Genomic DNA, 21,655 nt, shown 5'->3' on the forward strand with positions numbered 1-21,655 from the left:
ACTGGTGTGGCTGGTTGGGATGAGGTTGGATGACTTCATCACAGCTGCAGCTCATCTTTATGCAGTGCAGTCTCATCAGGCAGCCAATCTGCATCCAGCTCTTTGGTTTGGGTCCACTAATTGGTTACCTGCACATTAACTGACACACACTAGATGCACACACACACACCTTTTGACTGCAGTTGTAATTATGTAAAGCTAAATTGATTCTGATGTTAAGATTTAATTTTTGAGATTAGAGCTGTTTTAAGATGACACCAAACTACTTTAGTGTTGGTCTAACTTGACCTAGCCATTGAAACATTAATTCATTCCGATCTAAGGCCATTCAAAAAGCTATCTAAAACAGGTTAAATATTAACTATTAATTGTTTCCAACCTTTTCACAGAACCCCACTTCAGAATATATGAACCATCCCTTTAAATAGAGTTGAGTACCATGATTGCCCTAGGATAAATACTCTTCTTTAGTTTGTCCTAATTTTGAGAGCCCTGTAGTGCCTCCCAGAGGGAAACAGTTGAAATAGGTTCTGACCAGGGTGGGATGAATCCACAAGGATACTTTAGGACCTCCTGAAGCAGTGGGAGCTGTAGATTTTCTCTGTGGAGGGGACCCAATGATTATTTTGTTCTGTGGAGATGACCCACAGGAGCGCTTTTTTGTCTGCTGATGAGCTTTTAATGAACCATGTTGAAATGTAGTATCTCAGACTCAATGTACGGTAGGAGGACAGCAGCAACCAACTGGTTCTTCTTCAGTGTGTTTTTAAGTAGAGACTCTTCTGTGCCATCATAATCCTCGCGCTGGTGTTTGTTTTGCATTAGAGATCATCATCCACAGGAACCTGAAGGCACTGACCTGCTCCGCGAGGTCCTCATTTACAGTGTATGAAGACGATACAGCTGAGATTTTTCTTCTTGAAACAGCTTTTTGGAATTTGTGGTGTTCTCAACCTGAAAACCATCTTGCCCCACCATCAAATGCCTTAGTAAATATTAAAAAAATTTTTTTAGCAACCACTACTCTAAAAAAGTTGGAGCGTTGCATAAAATGCAAATAAAAACAGAATGAAATGGTTTGCAAAACTCACAAACCCATTTTTTCTTCACAATAGACCATAGCAAACATATCAAATGATTAAACAAGGAAATTGTACCATTTTTTAGTAAACAATTGTCAGGATGGTTGCAAGTAGGACCCAAGTATGCTGGCTTAGGCGAAGACTTGATGAAAATTATAAATTTAATGAACAAAAATAAGAAGCTGACAAGGCAGCTGTTAAAACACAAAAAGAAACAGAGGTACAAAGTAAATGGCTGAGGTGGCAGCAAATAATAAAACATAAGAAGCAAAAATCACAAAGCACACAGAAGAACCGGGCAAAGAACACATACCAGTATGCCAGACTGAGGACTGGGAGAATAAGTGGGCTGGGACTGATGAGGTAAGTGACTGCAACTGAGCCTGATGATTATAGGGAACACGCGTGAGAGGAGGACTGAGAAGCAGGACTGACTGAGGAAAAGCACTGATGGCACAAGAAACACTGGGTAACAACTTTACACAAGGAAAACACAGAAAATAATCATAAAAATACAAGAAATAAATACAAAATAAAACCAGATTGTGGTAGTAATTTTTTATTTTCATGGCAGCAACATCTCAAAATGATTGTGACAGGGTCAATAAACGGCTGTAAAGGTAAGTGGTACAAATAAGAAGCAGCTGGAGGAGCATTTGCAACTTATTAGGGTAATTGGCAACATGCCAGTAAGCCAGTGTCTTCTCTAGATTAAGCTCATTTAAAATGTATGGACGCAAAGTGGAAAACTGTTCTGTGGTCAGAAGAAATCCAAACAAAAATAAATTAAAAAAATTGGAAACCACGGATGCCTTATCCTCTGCATTAAAGAGGAGAGGGACGATTCCATCCTAATGATCAACGCACAGGTCAAAGGCTGCCTCTCTCATGGTATGGGGGTACATTAGTGCACCTGGCATGGCCAACTTACACATCTGGAAAGGCACCGTCAATGTTGAAAAGTATGTAGAAGTTTTAGAACAACATGCACTCCCATCCAGACGAGATCTTTTTCGAGGAAGGTCTTGCATAATTCAGCAAGACGATGCTAAACTGCAACCTGCATCCATTACAAAAGCGTGGCTTCAGAATAGAAGACACCTGGTGCTAAATTGGTCTTGTCTGCAGTCCAGACTTCTCACCAATTAAAAGCATTTGACACATCAAGAAACAAAAAAATTCAACAAAAAGACCCAGGACTGTAGAACAGCTAGAATCCTCCATCAGGCAAGAATGGGACAACCTTCCCTCTAAAACCTCCAGCAGCTGCTCTCCTCAGTTCCTTGGTGTTTATAGGCTGTTGTTAAAAGAAGAGGAGATGTTTCACAGTGGGAAACACGGACCTGCCCCAGCTTGTTTGAGATGTAATGCTGCCATCAAGTTCAGTATTACCTCATTTTTTTCTAAAAGAAATTGGTACACTTTCTTAAGTTAAACTTTATTATGTTCTAAGCTGAATATGATATGGGTTTATAAGATGTGCAAATCATTGCATTATGTTTTTATTTACATTTTACACAGCATCCCCACTAGAGATGGCTTTGTATTTCCTGTTTGTATAAACAAGGTTTTTAAAGGCCCTCATTTAGTCAGTGGGGGAAAAACGGATCTTGTCTGGTAAGTTCTGGTACTTTTGTCCTAGCTGTTAGTCATTTTGTATGACCATATGTTACTAACTTGTTGTAAGGAACATGTGTACCTGTTTTTTTATGCCTCAGAGAACTGAGCCACAGGTTAGAGCCACAGCTGTTTATGGGTTTGTCTTGAGAAAGGTCAGAGTTATAGCTTTGCAATAACTGGCAACAGGATGGTGGACTAGCATTTGGAATTTACCCTCCTGTATTCAAAAGCTTACATTTAATAAAAAGTCGTGTCTGTGTATCTTAGCCCATCCAGTCCGAGAGAAAACACTGATCATATGAAGCGATCATTTTAGATTTTGCATATATCCAAGCACCTTCTTTTTTCCATCTTTAAAGTGACCTTTTTTAACCCCATTACCATGACGACTGTTGCAATATTGCTTTAATCATAATTTATCTAATGTTCTTCTTATTTTTAATGTCAAACATCTTTAGTGGCATCATCTCTTTCATTTTTGTGTCTTTTAGATTGTTTTCTTCATCTTTTTGTGTTCTTTATGCACTGAGTTGTGCACATTTTTCTTTTTTTTTATTTTTATGTTGTAGGATCAAAGAAGAACCAAAGCCTCAGCCAGCACAGTAAGTAAACTGCATTACCCAGAGTGCTCTAGGCTTTGACACTTCTTCCTGGCGTTTGGCGCTGTGTGCTTCATGTGGCTTTCTTCTCTTTGTCTGGAGATTAAATGAAAGAAATGTCATTAATGTTGTGGGGAAAAAAAACCTTTCATAACTTATTAGTAATTATTTTAAGATCGCTCACAGAAGTAATGTTGACTATTTAAAAAAAAAAAATTCTACAGAACATAAATAGCTTACTTCCACGACATCAATGACAGTTACTTCAATTTTAAACCAGCTAAGTTTGAATCTCATGGCTGGGCTCGCATACCTTTCCCTTGTCTCTGGTTTCTTCTTGCTGCTCATCTTCATCCAGTGTATTACCTGCACTCCGGTTGGCTTGTGCAACCTTGTAGTTCAAAAAGAAGCTTATGCACCTGTCTTCTTTCACTGTATTATGCCTTTATTTTAATCCAATCTGTCTGTTGGTCTAAACAATCCGAAAGCCTGACCCTTCTTGTCTCAGTAAGATGGAAAAAGTGCCACTTCTCCAACCCTTACCCAAGCATTTAATGCAGCTCCCATTTCCACTGGCTGCAGCATTTTTCATCATTTTACTGCCCTGATGTCTACTTTGAGTCTGCCATTCTCACCTCAGTGTCTTCTTCTGCCGTTCTCACTGTATTTCTGACACTGCCTCTCGTTGTCGGTGTTCTAGTAACTGCGCTCTGCCCATGTATTGGCCCTCTCCTCTATCTGCTCTGGTTGTAGTGAATGCACCTGCAGTTGTTCAGACCTTAAGACTGCTTTCCGAATTGTTTTTCCCCGTGATGACTCATTGCCATGTTTCAGCCACACTTTGCTTATTTGAACAGGTGGTTTCCCTTTAGTGGGATCAGTGAGCTGGTAAATAACGTACTTCAGCCCCAGCAAAAGCCCCAAAATGACAAGGAGCCAGAGCCAGATGCGTAAGTAATAGAGCCATTAAAATCCATCTTCCACTGGAAACAGATAGTAATGACCCAAGCAGCTGGGTGCACTACGAGTTTAATCTTGGTTGATATTATAGTAATCTTGTGCAATTTCTACATTTATTAGAATTTGTATTTCATAGAAAATTTTGTTGGATATAACAAGTGCCTTTTTAGTATCCTCAATTGAATAAAAAACAGAATAGATTGCCATATACTGTATATATTTCTATATAAACAACAAAATAATTAGTTTTCTGCATTGAAAGTTATACAAAACAGCAAATACCACTTAATAAAAATCACCATATAACTAAATTTGAATTTGTTTGTCAGTGAAAAATACACACTTCACAAATGTACAAAGACAGAGAGATATTGTCTCACAAAGCCTCCAGCCTCTTTTTAGCCTTAGTCTACAGTGCATGAGACATCTTCACACACATCAAAGATAAACTCCACCATTGCTGCCAATCTCCTTGTAAAAACAGCAAATGTTTGTGCTCTTGTTTATTTCTTGGTTCTTGGACACACTCTTTAATTTTGTTTAATTTTACCACAGCTGGTAGCAACTAGCAGAGATATTCAGGAGTCATCATACAATGTGGACGTTAAATCTTCAAGTTTTGGATAACTAGCACAAGTACTTTGTACCAATGGAACACAAAAATATGACATAAAATATAAACTACCAGGTATGTTCTAAAAACTAGAAGTTTTTTACATTAAAAATGGCACACTCCACAGCCCCACAACTTTAGTTGATTGAGTCAGAGACAAGAATAGCTACAAATAAATAAGAAATATGCTCAGACACTTCAATGAAGTTCACAGCATCACCTGTTTAAAGTGAAACTGGTTGGTAAATAAAGATTGTGATTCATGCACTAAAATACAAGTATAAATAATGACATAAACTCCACCTTTGTCTTTTCCACCATGGCATTTATATTGTGTTTTGCTTTGAAAAGCCTCTTTGCACTGCAGTGGAAATGTGCACAGCAAAGTGAGCCATCGTTAACGATATCAGCTACACCTGTGCTGTTCCTCTACCCTCGTTAACAACACTTTGCTGTAAAATGGTTATTTTAAAGGAAAGTTAAAACAGGAAACTAGAAGACACAGAGTTGGGTGAGTTTAACTTGGTAGTTTATAGTGTAATTTGTTTTTGAATTTGTCGTTTGTAACTTAATACTTCCCATTACAGTGTAATAAAAATACCTATAAAAGACATGACAAAAGTATGAAGCCTTTATCCTTTTTTAGCTTATTTGCATTAGCTTTAGCTTGGGTAGGTATGCTGTTTTATAAGCTTGTTTTCTTGCTATCAAGCAATGCTTTCAACAGTAACAAAGACAGAAATCTAGAGCTTCAAATAGAAGCTAGCTAAATGTTAGCATCACAGCTAGCAATACAAATCTCAGAATTGTGGCAACTAACCAGACCACATTCAGAAAGACAAAGAGATATTAATCCTAATAGTATGACAAATAAAAACCCCTCACAGAAATTGCTGATGTCAGTCCATGAGTAAAAAAAAAGGAATAGATAAAATTATGTTGCTAACATGTTAACTGTGAAAACTTCAGAAATGTGAAGAGGTGATAACAAATATACCAGGCTGCAGATTTGTTAGCTTTGTGTAGAATTGTTTTGCTGCCTGTAAATCAATATATGTGGTGCGAAACAATAAGACTGACAATAGATTTGCACACAACTGGAGCAGCATCACACACAGCTAGTTTTTCAGACCAATCGATGGGAACAGCACAACGATTCGCTGAACAAGCGGAAATCCTAGGCGTTAGTAAGGAGGAAGCTGTGTGTCTTTGCCTTTGTTGCCCCAAAACTTTCTCACCTTTCATGAACTTTTAATTTGTAAAGAGAGTTGACATGTTTTGGTTTTGTTTGCCTGTTGTTTTGCAGTGGGAAAACTTTGAAGCTGCTTTTCTGAGCAATAGGAATAAAAACCCACTGATCTGATCTTAACTAGGTTTAATTATTCCAATACATGCAGTGGTGTTTGTTGTACGCAGTAAAACATTTGTTTTTATGTTACCCCGGTTTAGCAGCCAGCAGCCTTGGACCGTGTTTGGACAATGTCTAATACATTTTCTTGTCAAATGCAAAATTGTAAAAAAGTCAGGAAGTACAAAATAGGCCAGCAGTGCACATTTAACCTCAATGAAATTTCTAAAATCAAATGTGAAAGTGCTGATATATTTTTTTTAAAAAGACCTAGTGATAAAAACGTATTTAGTGTATTAACATTTTCCATAAAGGAAAATGGATGAATATCCTTAACTGATATTCATATACACTATATAAGCAAAAGCACTGGGCCACCTCTGTTGCTGAATTTAGGTTTTTCAGTCAAGGTTTGAGCTAGGCCCCTGATCTTCAGCACACCAAGATATTTTTGGCGTTGTTATGCTTCTAACTTTCTGACAACGCTTTGGGGAAGTCCCTATTCTAGTCCGACATGACTAGTGCACAAATGAAGAACGATAAAAAACACAGTTTGATGAGTTCAGTGTGGAAAAATTTGACTGGCCCACAAAAAGCCCTGACCTCAACCCCACTGAACACCATTGTGATGAATTGGAACAAAGATTAGGAGCTAGGCCTTCTTGACCAACATCAGTTTCTGACCTCATATCAATGCTCTACATAATGAAAGGACACAAATTGCCACAGAATCCACAGAACCACCTCAAAATCTTGTGGAAAGCCTTCTAAGACCAATGGAAGTTGTTATAGCTGCAAAATGGGGGGNNNNGGGGGGGGGGGGGGGGCAAGTCCATTCGTGTGATGGTCAGGCGTGTCCAAATGCTTTTGTCCATACAGAGTACGTACATATCCCCCCACTCAATAGCAGAAAATAACCAGTACTGAATATGACAAATTTGGAGTTTTCATATTAACTGTGATATCTGTAAAACGTCAGTACTTATGTGCCATAGTACTACATTAAATGTAACATTTACAGGGCCTGATATATTCATTTTAAAGTTTTTATTGACTGATCAGCAATTTGCCCTTTTTATCAATGTTAAGGTTTTTCACTGCTAACATAATATTCGAAAGAGTTTCGAGAAGTAAAAAACTCTGAACGGATACTTTGTGGGAGAAGTGAAATCCAACAGCTTGTAGAGATCTTGTAGTTCACCTTTGCTGTTAAGTTGAATGTGTCTTATGTCGAAGAGAAAGGCTCAGGTTTCTGACGGTGCAGCCGTTGGCTCAGAGGTAAGAGAGCTCCGATACGCCAGCATGAAAGCGGACAATGAGCAGCGTATGATTACTCATCTGCAGTGTCACCTACATTTGACCATGTTTGAAACTATAAGCAACCTTTCTGAAATGCATACTATGTATCAGCTGTCATGAGACTAGACTTTATCTGTATTATGTTTTTTTGGGGGGAATGTTTAAGTTTTAAATAATTCACCATAGCTGTCACTTAAACTGTTTAGTTTTGGTTACCTATATCATTTGCAGTCGAGAATTAATAAGTAATAATACAGACTTCAATACACTGAAGGTGTTAAAACTAGTGAGTTTAATGATCTGTAGAGGATGTGGCGTCACCCACAGGAAGATGGTTTGTATCTTTTACTGCTTTCTCAGAAGATATTTCAGGAGAGCCGCAGCCCTTTGTCCAAGCGGGATCAAATGCGTTTCTCTGTAATGAGGTGAAAGAGAAAGAAAAAAAGTGAAAATAAAGCACAATTGTTTGTAGTTTTATTTGCTTGATCCTACGAGAGAGTCCCTCTAACTGTTGAATACTGATATTCTTTATCAGTCTGTTATCAGTTTCTTTGTCAGTAAATGCAATTTAGTTTAAATCTCTTAAACAAAGCTACACACACGACTAATCACTGCTCAGTAAACACACAACGACTGGGACATAATTAGCCCTTTAATCTGTTTGTTGAAAGAATGTGGAGCATGTCAGTGGTACTCGGATGATCTGATGGCAGAGACACCCACACTCACACACACACACACACACACACACACACACACACACACACACACACACACACACACACACACACACACACATACCCCAACTCTGCGGTCCTACACCTTCAGGTGATGTATTGCCGTCACATTTGGGTTCTAAAAGGCTGGTTGTGGGAAAAGGAAGCATGTTTATCTCAAATGCAGTGCTGTATGTGGTAAAAGGATAGCACTGCTCAATAATTCATAAGGGCTAATGAATGTTGCAGGGGATATGTGGGGCGAAACCAGTTCTAATCGCCATATTATGAAGTCAGCCCAGGGTTTAGTTTCCAAGGAGATGCTCATTTGACATGTGTCATACAAAATGCATGCGAGGAGCCATTTTTTTTCTTAGTCTCTGAGTACTGGGAGTTAAGAGCTTAATGTAAAACATCAAATGAAGCACCTAAAGAAGCACCATCTATTGGATGCAAACAGTAAGACAATACACTGACTAGAAGGTCAGGTCTTCTGCTTGTGACCACCAATGATTACCTGTAAGTAATATAAATTAATACTTGTCTGCATTTGTGTTATTAATATTTAACAGTATGTTTCAAGGTGCTCCCTGTATCACCTAACAACTGTCCAGATATAGAAACACAGGTGCAAATGATTCATTAAACGCTTGAGAACCTGAGAAAGTAGAATTAAGTGTTGTTCTTAAACTTGCAAAGCAAATTTGATATCCAGCCCCCTGTGTTTTAGAAGGTCCAGTATCAATAGAGAAGCTCATCTTTGAAGCTTCGGATGTCATGGTGTCTGCTTTTCTTGTCAAAAACCTTCACACTTCTGAGGTTATATCACTTTGACAGTTTAAGAGAGAGGCTTGGCGTGAAAGTGTGATTTTGAGAAAAGGAAAAGATTTCCACAGGCCACCTTTGCTGTGTGCAGAAATATTAAACAAACTTAAAATGTGATGCCAGCATTTCATTCAAACATAGGAATTAAAATAAATAAATAAATAAAATATAGAAATGGAAATGTTCCTAAAAATTCTACAATCAAACTGGTGACAGATGAGGGTCTCAGCAATGTGTATTAAAGGACCACCTGGTCCAAAATGACAGAATTGTTTTTCAACAACTTTTTTGCAAAATATTCAAAATATCCTCCCAAAACAAGAAGTCTTGGGAAATATCAAATCATAGAGGGCACAGCTGATTTCAAATGGACAGAAACACCCTGGACACAGTACATCCTGTAGTCAAAATAATTCAAGTTTTAACTTGCTTTGAGAGAAAACACCAGGTTCTACATGTTAAAGATGAGAGACCACGCAGATATGGTATTATACTGTTTGCTGGTCAATTAAAGAAACAACTGCTTTTACCAAGGTCACTGAAAGAGACCAAAATGTACAAGATTAGAAATGAGTACATCAGATCGACAGCTCAGGCTGAGCAGTTTGAAGACAAAGTTAGTAAGGCAATGCTGAGATGGTTTGGACATGTGCAGAGAAGGGATGGTGGCTATACTGGACAAATGATGTTAAAAATGGAACTACCAGCGAGGAGGAAAAGACAAAAAACCACAGAGAAGGTTCATAGATGTAGTGAAGGTGGACAGAGTGACATGGGGGCATCTGCTGAGGTGAGCTCTAAAGGGAGCACACAAAAAAAAAAACAAATAAAAATCAAACTACAAAAACAAAACAAATGCTTTAACTGAGTGATGTCTTTTCTCAGGAAGCTTGTGGTTGTTTCAGACGGACATCTTTTTGTGTAATTAACAACAGCATGGCTTTATGTTCACCTGGACAGACCTGCTGACAGTCCAGGCCTGTTTTCTTTGAAAAAATATGTTTTTATAAAATGAAAAGAATCGAAGAACATTGACTTTTGACTGATCAGCTGAAATGGTGAGATCATTTACAATTATTTAATCATTTCAATAATAATTTCCCCAAGCAAAAGTAAAATATAAGCCAAAGAAAAAAAGAACCTGAAATGATAAACTTTCCTCTCTTGTTGACATCCATCCACAAGAGATTCTGTTGAATGAAGAATCTCCAAGAACTGGTGTCTGTAAATAAAGGTTCAAATGTTACAACATATTATAGTTCAAAGTTTTTGATACATTTTTAGAAAAACCTTTTTGAAAATGGAGGGTTGACATTGTGTAAAGTTGTTCGGCCCAAACATTTGGAGTTTCAAAAGTACTGTCTGAATACAGTATAATTATTTAATCTTTGTTCTGAGTGGGTTTTAAAGTCCTGTCTGGAGAAGATCACAAATAATAGTTAATGTCACAAATGATGTGAAATTGTCCAATCTATTTTGGTCCCGATAATGATATTAATTGCAGGCTAACTTTGCTTCCAAGTTATAATACTTTTCTTTCATTTCCTTATCTCTACTTTTTCCATTCACTTGCAGGAAGTTACACCAGCAGTTTGAGTCGTATAAGGACCAGGTTAAGAAGATGGGGGAAGAGACTAAGCAGGCTCAGGACCAGAAGAGCGACGCCCCGACGTGTGGAATATGCCACAAAACTAAGTTTGCCGACGGCTGCGGTCACCTTTGTTCATATTGCCAAACAAAATTTTGTGCTAGGTGCGGAGGACGAGTGTCTCTTCGTACAAACAAGGTAAAAATACACATGCTTGTTATTTATAACACCCCTTCCTCTCCACAGACACAAACACATTAAAACATATACGCATCACTGACACATGCTGCCCTGTGCCCTGACATCGTTTCCCCTAAGCTATTGTGAGATTTGAGCCAACAGTGACAAAAATGCCAACTAATATTTTCTGCACTATCAACATCTTCTCTAGTCGGGTACTTTCAGCTTGCTATTGTTCTAACTCAGTTAAACTGGATGGGATTCATAGCTTCAGAGTTTCTCTTCCATACTTTAAAACATGCATTTGTTCCATTTCACCACTGGAGGGAACTCTTCCTCTTTTGCTTTTCCCAGGAAGAGCCTAATGCTGATTGTGTGCAATATGGCACTCTGGTGTCTAACTAACCTCTGTAAACTTCTTTCCACAGACTGTGTCAAAGTTTTTAGTCTTATAGCCTTTAGGTTTGTGACCGCACTAGCAAGATTTGCTAATGCCATTCACAATGTCTTTCTCCTTGTGTTTTCTACCCTTTACCCCTCCTCCCATCTGTCTTCTTTCTTTCTTTCTTTCTGTCTGCTGCATTCCTCTTTCCATGGAATTGCAACAGGAGGACAAAGTGGTTAGCAAACCCTTTTCTGTGTTTCTTGGGATTTCATTTAAATGCAAACATTGTTTGTAAATTGCCATGATTTTGCATAAGTACACATACAGCAGCCAAGTATTTCCTGAAGCAAAGAAAAGTATGAGTCAGTCTTATTTGTGAATCTGTCATGCTGTGCTGGAATATGCATATGCCATAAACATTACATAATTAAAATACAACTGACAAAATATCAATAAACACAAGAGGTTTATTATTGAATAAAAAATGATTTTGGTAGAATGTCTTCCAAGTAGTGATAAAAAGGGTAATAATATTAAAGTTGGCTAAAATTTGAATTAAACAAAGCTAAACACTGACTGTTTATTTTAAAGGCTTATTGAAATTATTTTAAACATAAAATCCAGTTTTGTTGTCATAACTAGTATTAGCTCTTGGGGAAGCTTAAAAACTCTGAGTTGGTGCTTTATCACAGTTAAAATATTGAAGTATAGCTTATTTTGATGATTGTCCCATTGTTGATAATATAACCATGTCACAGATAACGTTTTAGTGAGAATATTTGACTAAATATGATATTGCGGATCCACTCTAAGTGATCCTGCTTATTTGAATGCTTATTTGTGATGCAGCAGAGAGCAAATTAGATCAGAAAGATGCAACAACTTATTACTGTGTCACATTTCTTTACAGAAAATCTATAAAGAACCATCTGATTGTTTCTGAGCATGTTTAACATATTGATTTCCCATAGATGACTTTGCTCTAACCTGCCTGGGAGTAGTCGACGTAACAGTTTCTGTTTGACAATTATAACAGAGTCTATATTGACTCTGGAGATCAGCACACATCGATAGGTTTGACTGAATTGTCAGAGCAGCAGAAACACTAGGGCAGAACTTTGTCTTAATGCCAAGACCCCAGTAACACACACAGGCTCCTATTATTCTCTGCTAGATAATAGCTGGGACATCGGTTACTGTGTCGTACAGATGGTGTTGGGTAATAACAGTGGCAGCAGGTTGGCGAAAGACAGGAGAAACTATGGCAGACAGGCCAGGGCATGTGCCTGGCTTTAATCTAGTACCCACTACCTACTATACCCCCTGGAGCACATGGTGACTTCTTTAGTCAAACCGTTTTTACTGATGTTAGGGTACTTATCATTTAAACTTAATAATTATTGTGTAGTTTTTGGGACATAATGGAGACCTGAAAGGTTTAATTCCACTGCAGAGGAACACGTGGCTCTCATTTCTGTGTTTGTCAGTGCAAAACAGTTTGCAGCTAAGAAGTTTCTTATATGCTAGTTTAAAGCAAATAAGCAGTATAAGTGTTGTTTCAGAGTGGCAGAGTGGCAGCAGAAAAATGAGCAGCCAAGATGAGAGTGTGCAAAAAAAGGATCCCTTTAGATATATGTTTTGTATGCAAATGACCCCTTAGCTGTCCACGACATTAGATCTATCATAAATTTGTATTATAGTATGAACACCATAATAACTGACCAGAATTATTGAGATAAAAAATTGGGATTTTTTGTGTGTGTGAGTTTTCTTGAAGGTTCAGAAGAACATAAGCTGTGTTTACTCAGCCACAAACAAAGAGACACATTTCTGTGTGACCAACAATCTTGTCTAAAAGCTTGAGTGTCAGTGAAAGAGATGGTGATGGTGAAATCTGCTCTTTTTCCATCCGTCTACTCTTTCTCGCTCTCACAGATGGTGTGGTGAGAGAGCTCTTGTTCTGTGAAACGCTTTTGAATATTCAGAAGTCTCTGTGTCTGGGCTAGCTAGCAGAGCTGAGTATGGTACACTGTCAAATGATACAATCACTTAGAGTTAAACAGGTAAATTAATTTCAGTCCGAGCTTGATTGAGAGTGCCAGCTCTTTATCTTCAAATTTGCTATTGCAACAACCTCAGTAATATCTGATTGAACTTTGATAAATATGTTTTTTGCTGATAACAATCACTGTGATGGACTTGTGACCTGTCCCGGATGTCCCCCGCCTCTCACACAATGACTGCTGGAAACAGGCACCAGCTCCCCCGTGACCCTGCATGGAAAAGTGGGTAAAGAAAATGGATGGATGGATGATAACAATCACGGTTCAGTGGAAAGGCCAGGAGCACATAGCTGTGAAATAAAGAGTGACTTTCTGAGAATAAAAATATAAAAATGCTTTTGATAAAGATAAAATGTGCTTTGGCATTGTGAAGTGTTTGAAACTCTGTACTGTTCTTATGATTTCTTCTGATGTAGCTTCAAAAGAGCTCAATAACCCAACAATCTTAAGGGAGGAGTGTTTTTTGTGATTAAAGCAGTTCTTAAAACTATTAAATGATCCTTGTGACTCCTCAACATTTCAGGCATAAAGCTGAAGTGGATCGACAACTGTATTTTATTTAGACATGTTTAAAATCTTTTAAAATGAAGAACATGTTCCTGTAAAAGAAGAAAAAAGTCTCTAATCTGCTTTACAAAAATCATTAGAAAGAATTATGTGGTCTATATGCTGCGACCCATTGCGGTGCATCCCACACCTTTATTCTCTGGTGTTGGAGGTGAGTTTTTGCCTCAAGCAGAGGGTCTCAAGTATCTGGGGAGTCTTGTTCGCAAGTGATGGCAGGATGGAGTGAGAGACAGAGCGACAGATCAGGGCTTCATTTGCAGTAATGAGGGCGTTGCTCCAGTCTGTCACAGTGAAGAAGGAGCTGAGCCAAAAGGCAAAGCTCTTGATTTACTGGTCCATTTACTCTCACCTGGTTTCAACTCTCACCTAGGCTACGGTGATAAGACATAGATCATGACCAAAAGACAAGATCCGAGATTCAAGCAGCTTTCTCCATAAGATGGCCGAAGAGGACATAAAGTGCCATCATCCAGGGTGAAGCTTGGAGTAGAACTGCTGCTCCTTTGCATAAAAAGGAGGAGTTTTAAAAGTACTATCTTTTGAAACATTTTTTTTCTTTAATATAGTTCATGCACCTGATTAGGATGGCTTCAGTATGCCTCTTTCTGGAGTGTTTTTCCATCCCACTGGGTAGAGATCCTGGGGTAGGCCCAGAACTTACTGAACGTGTTATGTATCCTTTCTAGCCTGGGAACAACTTGGAATCTCCCAGGAAGAGATGGAAAATATTGCTTAGATGAGGGACGGCTGGGTTTCTTTCCACTACTTGATATTAAACAGATGGAAGAAAATGAATGGAGGGAAGTTAATCATTTTTAGATTGCTGTGTTCCTTTGTTTGAAAACAGAGAAGTTAATTAAGATTTCCTTAGCCATGTATTCCAGCTATGATCATAAAGGTGAGATTGTGTTCAGTTTGTGTAAGGGTATCTCATCATAGTAAAATAATTCACTCTGGTGTATGACTGTTTTTAGCGAGAAGTAGAATAAAAGTACTGTTGGGTACATAGCCCTTTCCCTCTTTTCCCATCTGTACTACACTATACTGTCAAAATTATGTGCAGCTCCTCACAATAGCTTTTTGTATTAGGTCTATTGACAAATACTTTCACAAATGTATGTGGTCAGAGAAGTCAAAGCGAAACTTACTGACAGCAAAATACAATTTAGAAATGGGTCTGCTTGGATGAGCCATTATTAGTTTGTCAATATGGTCACTTCCAAAACAGACTTTCCCATCTTAAAACAACTCTAATGTCCAAAGTTTCATTGCAGCTGCTGCAAATGCTGTTGTCTAAACCTTTGCAGGGGTTAACTTGCAAGAAATACTATGAAATCTTTGCCAAAAGTACCCCCAGGCTGCACCAGAAGTGCTACAGTAAGGTAGTGGTTGCTTATAGCTTTCAATAAACGCTATAATTTCATGTAAATAATTGTGTAATGTAAAACTGATGTTGGTTTAAGGCTTTATAAAATAGTATTTGCATAAACTGCTTTGAAGTGGTTGAGATTTGAGCTATTTTAAGACACCAGAGATCCTCTTTGGTCTTGACCACATTTGGGTTAGCCGTTAGCTCATCTCTACTGTCACAACTCTATTTCTTCAGGGGTGTTCAAAAATCCATCTACAAAACAGTTCATATCATATAAACAGTTCATATCTTTTTGACAGAACTCCACTTAAGAATGTCTGAGCTATCCCTTTTACAAAATTGTCTAGAGCTAATTAGTCACACTTAAGCACATTTTTCTGCAAGAAAACACCTCAAGAGAAATGAAACACGAGTTTATAAAAGACAATCCCGCTTTCTGAGTGGAATAAGATACTCTACCATAAAAAATACTGAAGCACAGTTTGTTTAGGTGAAGCATTTCCTCAAAACAACCCCAGTTAAAACTTGATAACTCCATGTTGAAGCCGATGATGGTTGAAGCAGCAATGTGAAAAAAATTCAAACAACATATACAATACCAGCTTACTGATCATCATCATCATGATATACTATATTAGTTTCACACTGTATTTATTGTAAGAATTATTAAATACAGTATGATTTATAAGTAAATATGTGAAAGACATTTTACAAAATAAAGAACTGTGCTTACTCTCATAAAACAACGTGAGATACAAAATGACTGAAATTATTTTATTTTAAATGACTTATTGGCAGATTTTTAGGCACCCTGATACAGCATTACAGGTTCTGTTGAACTAAAACCCTTTGTGATGTTTTTGTTTTCAATAAAATGGCCAGAATTCCTGAAGCATGGAATAATTTCATATCAATTTGTTAAAATTGCAATAATCCACCATGTAACGAGCCATATTTTTTAGGTGGACAATGTGGTAACTGCATAAAATATAAAATTTAGAAAAATATAAACGTGATAACAAAACCTTCAGTAAATAAAGGTCAACTTTGCAGAATTATGTCTAAGTATTGTCTTTCACAGTAGTTAGATATGAAATTGCTAATAATAGTTTTTGCTAATTGCTCGATTACACTGTGACACAAATGGCGCGGGAGGTGGAGGTGTATGTATGTGTGTGTGTGTGTGTGTGGTGTTTGGGGGGCTTTTGCCCCACTTCACACCCTGAACTGTAGCCCACTGAAACTAATTGTTATATAGATTATATTTGCCTTGTTTTAAACTCCGGCTCTAAGACAGATGTCTCAAGTCGAGTCGATTTTATGACGTCTTTAAATTGACATTTTGTGGCTCCTGGATGGCTGACAACGTACAGCAAGACGAATTATATGGGCTATAATGAAGGCAACGACAGCATTTCCTCCGTACTGAACTGGAGCTATTCACGACACAGACTGAGTGAGAAGTGACGTAAAGTGTTCCTGTGAAAAGCAGACGCATGTTCCTCGCAGTGAAAGCCGCATTTCGTGGCCGTCTGTCGGGCAGAGCAGAGCAGAGCAGAGCAGAGCTGAGCCTCGGACGGAGCGGAGCTCTGACTCCGTTCCAGAGGAGCTGCAGCGGGGCTGAGACACACATCTGCCGCGGTGCTGCTCCACAAGGAGACCTTCTTACAGCGAGTTTAAACGAGCAAATATTCGCCTCTTTGGAACTGCTTTAGAAAGGAAAACCGCGTTGGCCTCCCCCCCCCCCCTCCATCGGATGAGGTGGGTTGATGTAACCTTCACAGTGTTTTCTGCAGCTGCTGTCCGAGGTGCTGAAGGTTGGAGCTGCGGACGGTATTTCCTCCATTATAAGGACTTACAGACGGGGATCTTTCCGCACAAACACGGTTCCTTCAGCCCGCCTCACCATGGGTAAGAGTGATTAACACGTTACTGCATCGCGATTTTCACTGGTTACTTTGAATGATCAGAAATGTGACTACTTCAGCTGTTTCCAGTGATAACCAGAGCAGCAATTTATTTCGGTAAATTTACCCTTAAACGTTCCGATAAGCCATCTCTGTTATTCTTTTTATTTATTCTATTCCCAAAATGTAAAGTATTCATCAAAATTCTACCAGAGAAGATGTGTTGGTTTGTTAACACGTTTATTTAGGTCATGGAAAAACTGAAAGGGTCTGACAGTGAATTTCTACAGCAGGTATTTCCCTCCTTTCCTGTGTAGCTGAACTTCAAACGAGGAACACATTCTGTCAAAGTATAAATAATTATAATAATGTAATAATAATAGACTTCATCAAGTCTATTATTATTTCTGGCGCACTCACTAAAATTAGAAGCTCATTAAAATGTAATTCACCACGTGCAGGCTGTGTTGAGGCATGTGAATGTAGGAAAACTCCTTTCATTCTAACTGCTGCCTTACAAATCACACCAAAAACGTCCTGCAAACTTTGGAATATTAGTCTTAGCTGGACAGATTTCATGGATGAAGTTAAAGGGGAAATATTTATTCATGAATTCTGTTCTGTGCCTTTAAATAAAGTTGGACTTTCAGCTCTTATGATGCACTTCTGTCAATGGGTCATTGTAATACCTGCCACTGCAGCTCATCACGCTCATGTAGCCCCCCAGCTGTGGCGGTAATTTGCTCTGGAGTGTAGTAGATAAGAAGCCTATTGTTGCTTGTGTTCTTGAGCTGGAAACAGTCCAGCCTGTGATGTTCAGAGGAACTCTCCACTCCCAGAACAATAAGTCTTTAATGAGCGGTTCAGTTCACCCCAGTTCAGGTGAAGGAGAGAAACAGTAATGCAATATGATACCTATGACAGTTCATTTACTGGCTCATCAATAATGTAGCCTGCACCATGTCTACTTTTGACTTGAACTTTAGATTAGAGTTTGATTATTGTTTTTTTTCTTCTTCTAGATAAGTAATAGAAAAAAGGTTGCCAGTTTGTTTAGACCACTGAGAAACCCGTGTAGCATTTTTAATCTGAAATAAATTTAATGTGGCATGTCTATATGTTTATATTTTTTACCAGCCTTTATTGGGACAATTGAATAAATGAATGAGTAAATGAAAATTTGTACCTGATTTAACTTTCAGTTCACTTATCATTGAGCTTGCTGATATGGCTGGCAGCATACTGCTGATTCACTCTAAATCCTGGCTTAAGTAACGGTGTAGTGCAGTTTAATGGCCACAAGAGAGAGCTCATTGTTCTCACTTGCTCCAAATCCAGTTTGTATATGAGTGAATGACTTCATTTAGAAAAATCTCAATGGAAGTTGTGGTGTGATAAAAGGTACATCTTGTTATTGTAATTGTGTTACTGGTAGGAATATTTACAACAACATATATATATTTTTAATGAAGGATGGCACTCCTTCATGGTACTTATTTCATCTCAGAGTTAGCCTCTATATCACAAACATCTTTCATTCTTTCTAAAGCCACCTTTATAAGCACACACATTTTTTTAGAAGATCATATTTGCTGGTGTCTCTGTAACAGCCCTTGTCCTTAAAAGAAACCATTAGAAAGGAAATTATTTATTGATCCCTTGGTACTGGTGTGTCTTCCCATTAATTCAGTGCCTCAGTAAACAGCATATAGTGCATTTAATAGAGAGTGTGTGTGTGTGTTGTGTGTGTGTGTATGTGTGTATATATATATATATATATATACTGTATCCACCTACAGTTTGCAATATGTAGTCGTGCTAGGAAAATTAGTTTTGCATTTTTAATAGTTAAATTTGCAAACCTGCTACTACTGTCACACAGCTTTTGCATAAAACAAAAGCTGTGTGACCCAAGGTATATACCAACGGTATATAATTTTTTAGAAGCTGGAGATTTACTTTAAATAAAATCCTGCTGTGATGTTGCATAATGTACGCAATAGCTGACATTATAATCTGTGGATTTTTTTGACTGTTGATAAAACCCCTGTATTCCTTGTATTTATGTAGCTCAATCAAAAAACTTTTACATATTTTCAAAAACACATTGTCATCAGTTTCACAGTTTATCCATTGTTCTAGATATGGAGATTTAGTGTAACCTTTGTTCTTGCATTGTGCACTTCATGTCTAAAATGCTGTTAAATAAATCTGCTTTTCTCACAGATTAGTTCAAACGTGCAAACAAAATTCCAGCAATGTACAGCCAATGCAGTGAGAATGATACTTATTATGGACAGACCAGAAAAGCACAGCTACTGACATTAAGCTAATTGCAATTTGGTGATGTAAATATTCTGATCATATCTCGTAACACATTATTAAACACTATAAACTGCCTTATGAATAAAGATAAAACTCTAAAATATATGTTCATGTACTTTATTGGTATACAGAATGACTGAATATCTCTAAATGTCTTCTACTGACAGCAAAGTAGACATGCTATTTTCAGATGTAGTAGTGATTTTGATAAACCACAACATCTATCTGTCCATCCATTTAATATACCAGCTTAATCCTGTTCAGGGTCATTGGGCGCTGCTGCCTATCTCTAGTGGTCAACAGATGAGAGGTGGGGAACACCCTGGGCAGGTTGCCAGTCCATCACAGGGCCAACACAGAGACACAAGACAATACATGCTCACACTCACATCTAAGGGTAATTTAGAATCTCCTGTTAATCTAAAACTCGTGTTATGGGACTATGGTAGGAAACCAGAGTGCCATGACAAATCTCACCCATGCATGAGAAAACATGCAAACTCCACACAGAGAGATTCCAGTCAAGCTTCAAGCCTGTGACCTTCTTACTGTGAGACAACAGTGCCAAACAGCTGCTCCACTGTGCAGCCTTAGACAGTAACAGATTGGAAAAACTTGCCATCAATGAGCAGAAAAATCTGGGGGCTGAGAAAAATAAAAACAAAAACAAAAACAACAACAACGACAACACATCTGTTGCATATCTCCATGGGAGTGGTTGGACTCTTTGCTACTTTGAAAGGTAACAAAGCAAGGATTGGTTTACTTACTTACTGATCTCCTCAACCAGGCATTTGAGTTTTCCTCATGAATGAAAGGGGTTTCCTTTCTCCCTTTGGGTGGCGGGAAGAGTTCTGGCTGTCCTTTGTGCAGTTTAAGATACCCAGCTTTCTTAGAGTCTTTGGGTGAAATGCTGGAAGGTGGTACATATGGGGATTCTGTTGACAGACTTTATTTCCCATTTAGTCCATACCAGTATCACTCAGAGTAGTGTAATCTACTTGATCTGAACTAGAATGGTGTTGGTTTGTTCATAATGTCCACCATGTATGTGCATAGGAATGTCCATAAGTGCACCTAGCAGGACTAGGGTTGCAAAATTCTGGTAATTTTCAAAGTCAGAAACTTTTCATGGGAATTGACAGGAATTTGTGGGAGCTATAGTAAAGGTTGGCCTGTAACAGGGATTTTTAAACATAGTTGCCTCAAAGAGATTTTGGCAAACTCTTACACGGCTTGGGCGAGGAATCAGTACTCGCCAACACTGCAGATGCTGTCCTTAGCTGAGAATAGTCAGGTGGGTCAAGAGTATTTTGAGGTCCTCCTCAACCTGACTGATACACTTTTTATAAGGGAAGTATATAAATAGTATGTTACTAACAGTATTATCTCTCCCACATATGCTTTTCCCTCTACCACACACGGGCTTCTCTTCCTTCTCTTCCTCCTCCTCTTCTAATTTTGCCTGTGTAACGGTGAACAGACTATGTTTGGCAAACCTCAAGTTGTTGACCCGTATAATTATTTATTTGTTTTTTTTATCACAGAGATTGTGTCGTTTACTTTTTTTGCAGCTACATTGCTCAGCATAATTTTAGTAAAATCATTTAATTAACATATTGGTCAGCTTATACCAATGACAGTAATGAGTCACCACTGGGTCTGTAGAGGAAGGGAGTGTGCCGTGCTGCAGATGCCTTGGCTGCCCTATTGGTTGTCTGGTTTATTTGGTATACTCTTATATTCAGGAGAAAAAAAATCACTATATTTGCTTCTAATAAGAGAGATCACAATGGAGTGAGATTCAGTTTACTCTGTTTCAAATATTTAGCTGTAAGAAATGAAGCCCTATGATTTTTTGTCTCTGAAAGAAAAACTTAACGAGAAACTAGGCTTTGCCTTGTAGTGAATGTGTATATGAGTGCAGCCGTCAGAGCACCTCTGCTCTCCTGGATTTATGAGGTTAATGAGGTGAGCTGTCTGGGACTGCCTGTAAAACAAATGAAGGCACAACATTTCAGAGCAAAAAAAAACCCTTTAACTTTTCCACTTCGACAGAAAAGAAGAATATATTTGTATTTTGTTTTGTATTATACTAAAAATCTAATGATAAATATTATATTAATGAAGAAGTAATCAGTAGACTGCTGCTGAAATTTGCTGAATACTTTATTAGTATTGTTTCATTACACAAAAAGATCATTTA

At 38.1% G+C, this 21,655-nt stretch overlaps 1 protein-coding gene across 42 annotated transcripts in view; it reads left to right on the plus strand.

Moving 5' to 3' along the window:
• The window catches only part of rims2a (regulating synaptic membrane exocytosis 2a), a 159,977-nt gene that overhangs the window by 24,895 nt on the left and 113,427 nt on the right, over positions 1-21,655 (plus strand). For 22 of the 42 annotated variants that reach the window (XM_037980253.1, XM_037980269.1, XM_017413151.3 and 19 more), the window contains exons 3-6: positions 3,272-3,304; positions 4,159-4,251; positions 10,638-10,848; positions 11,439-11,450. In XM_037980253.1, coding sequence (XP_037836181.1) covers positions 3,272-3,304; positions 4,159-4,251; positions 10,638-10,848; positions 11,439-11,450 — 349 coding nt within the window. Of the gene's footprint in view, positions 1-3,271; positions 3,305-4,158; positions 4,252-10,637; positions 10,849-11,438; positions 11,451-16,776; positions 17,129-21,655 lie in introns of those variants that run through there. The other 20 variants (XM_037980256.1, XM_017413166.3, XM_017413174.3 and 17 more) reach the window with 4 other exon arrangements.

Source organism: Kryptolebias marmoratus, linkage group LG16 (assembly GCF_001649575.2).
Source record: "Kryptolebias marmoratus isolate JLee-2015 linkage group LG16, ASM164957v2, whole genome shotgun sequence".
Classification (NCBI taxonomy): Eukaryota; Metazoa; Chordata; class Actinopteri; order Cyprinodontiformes; family Rivulidae; genus Kryptolebias; species Kryptolebias marmoratus.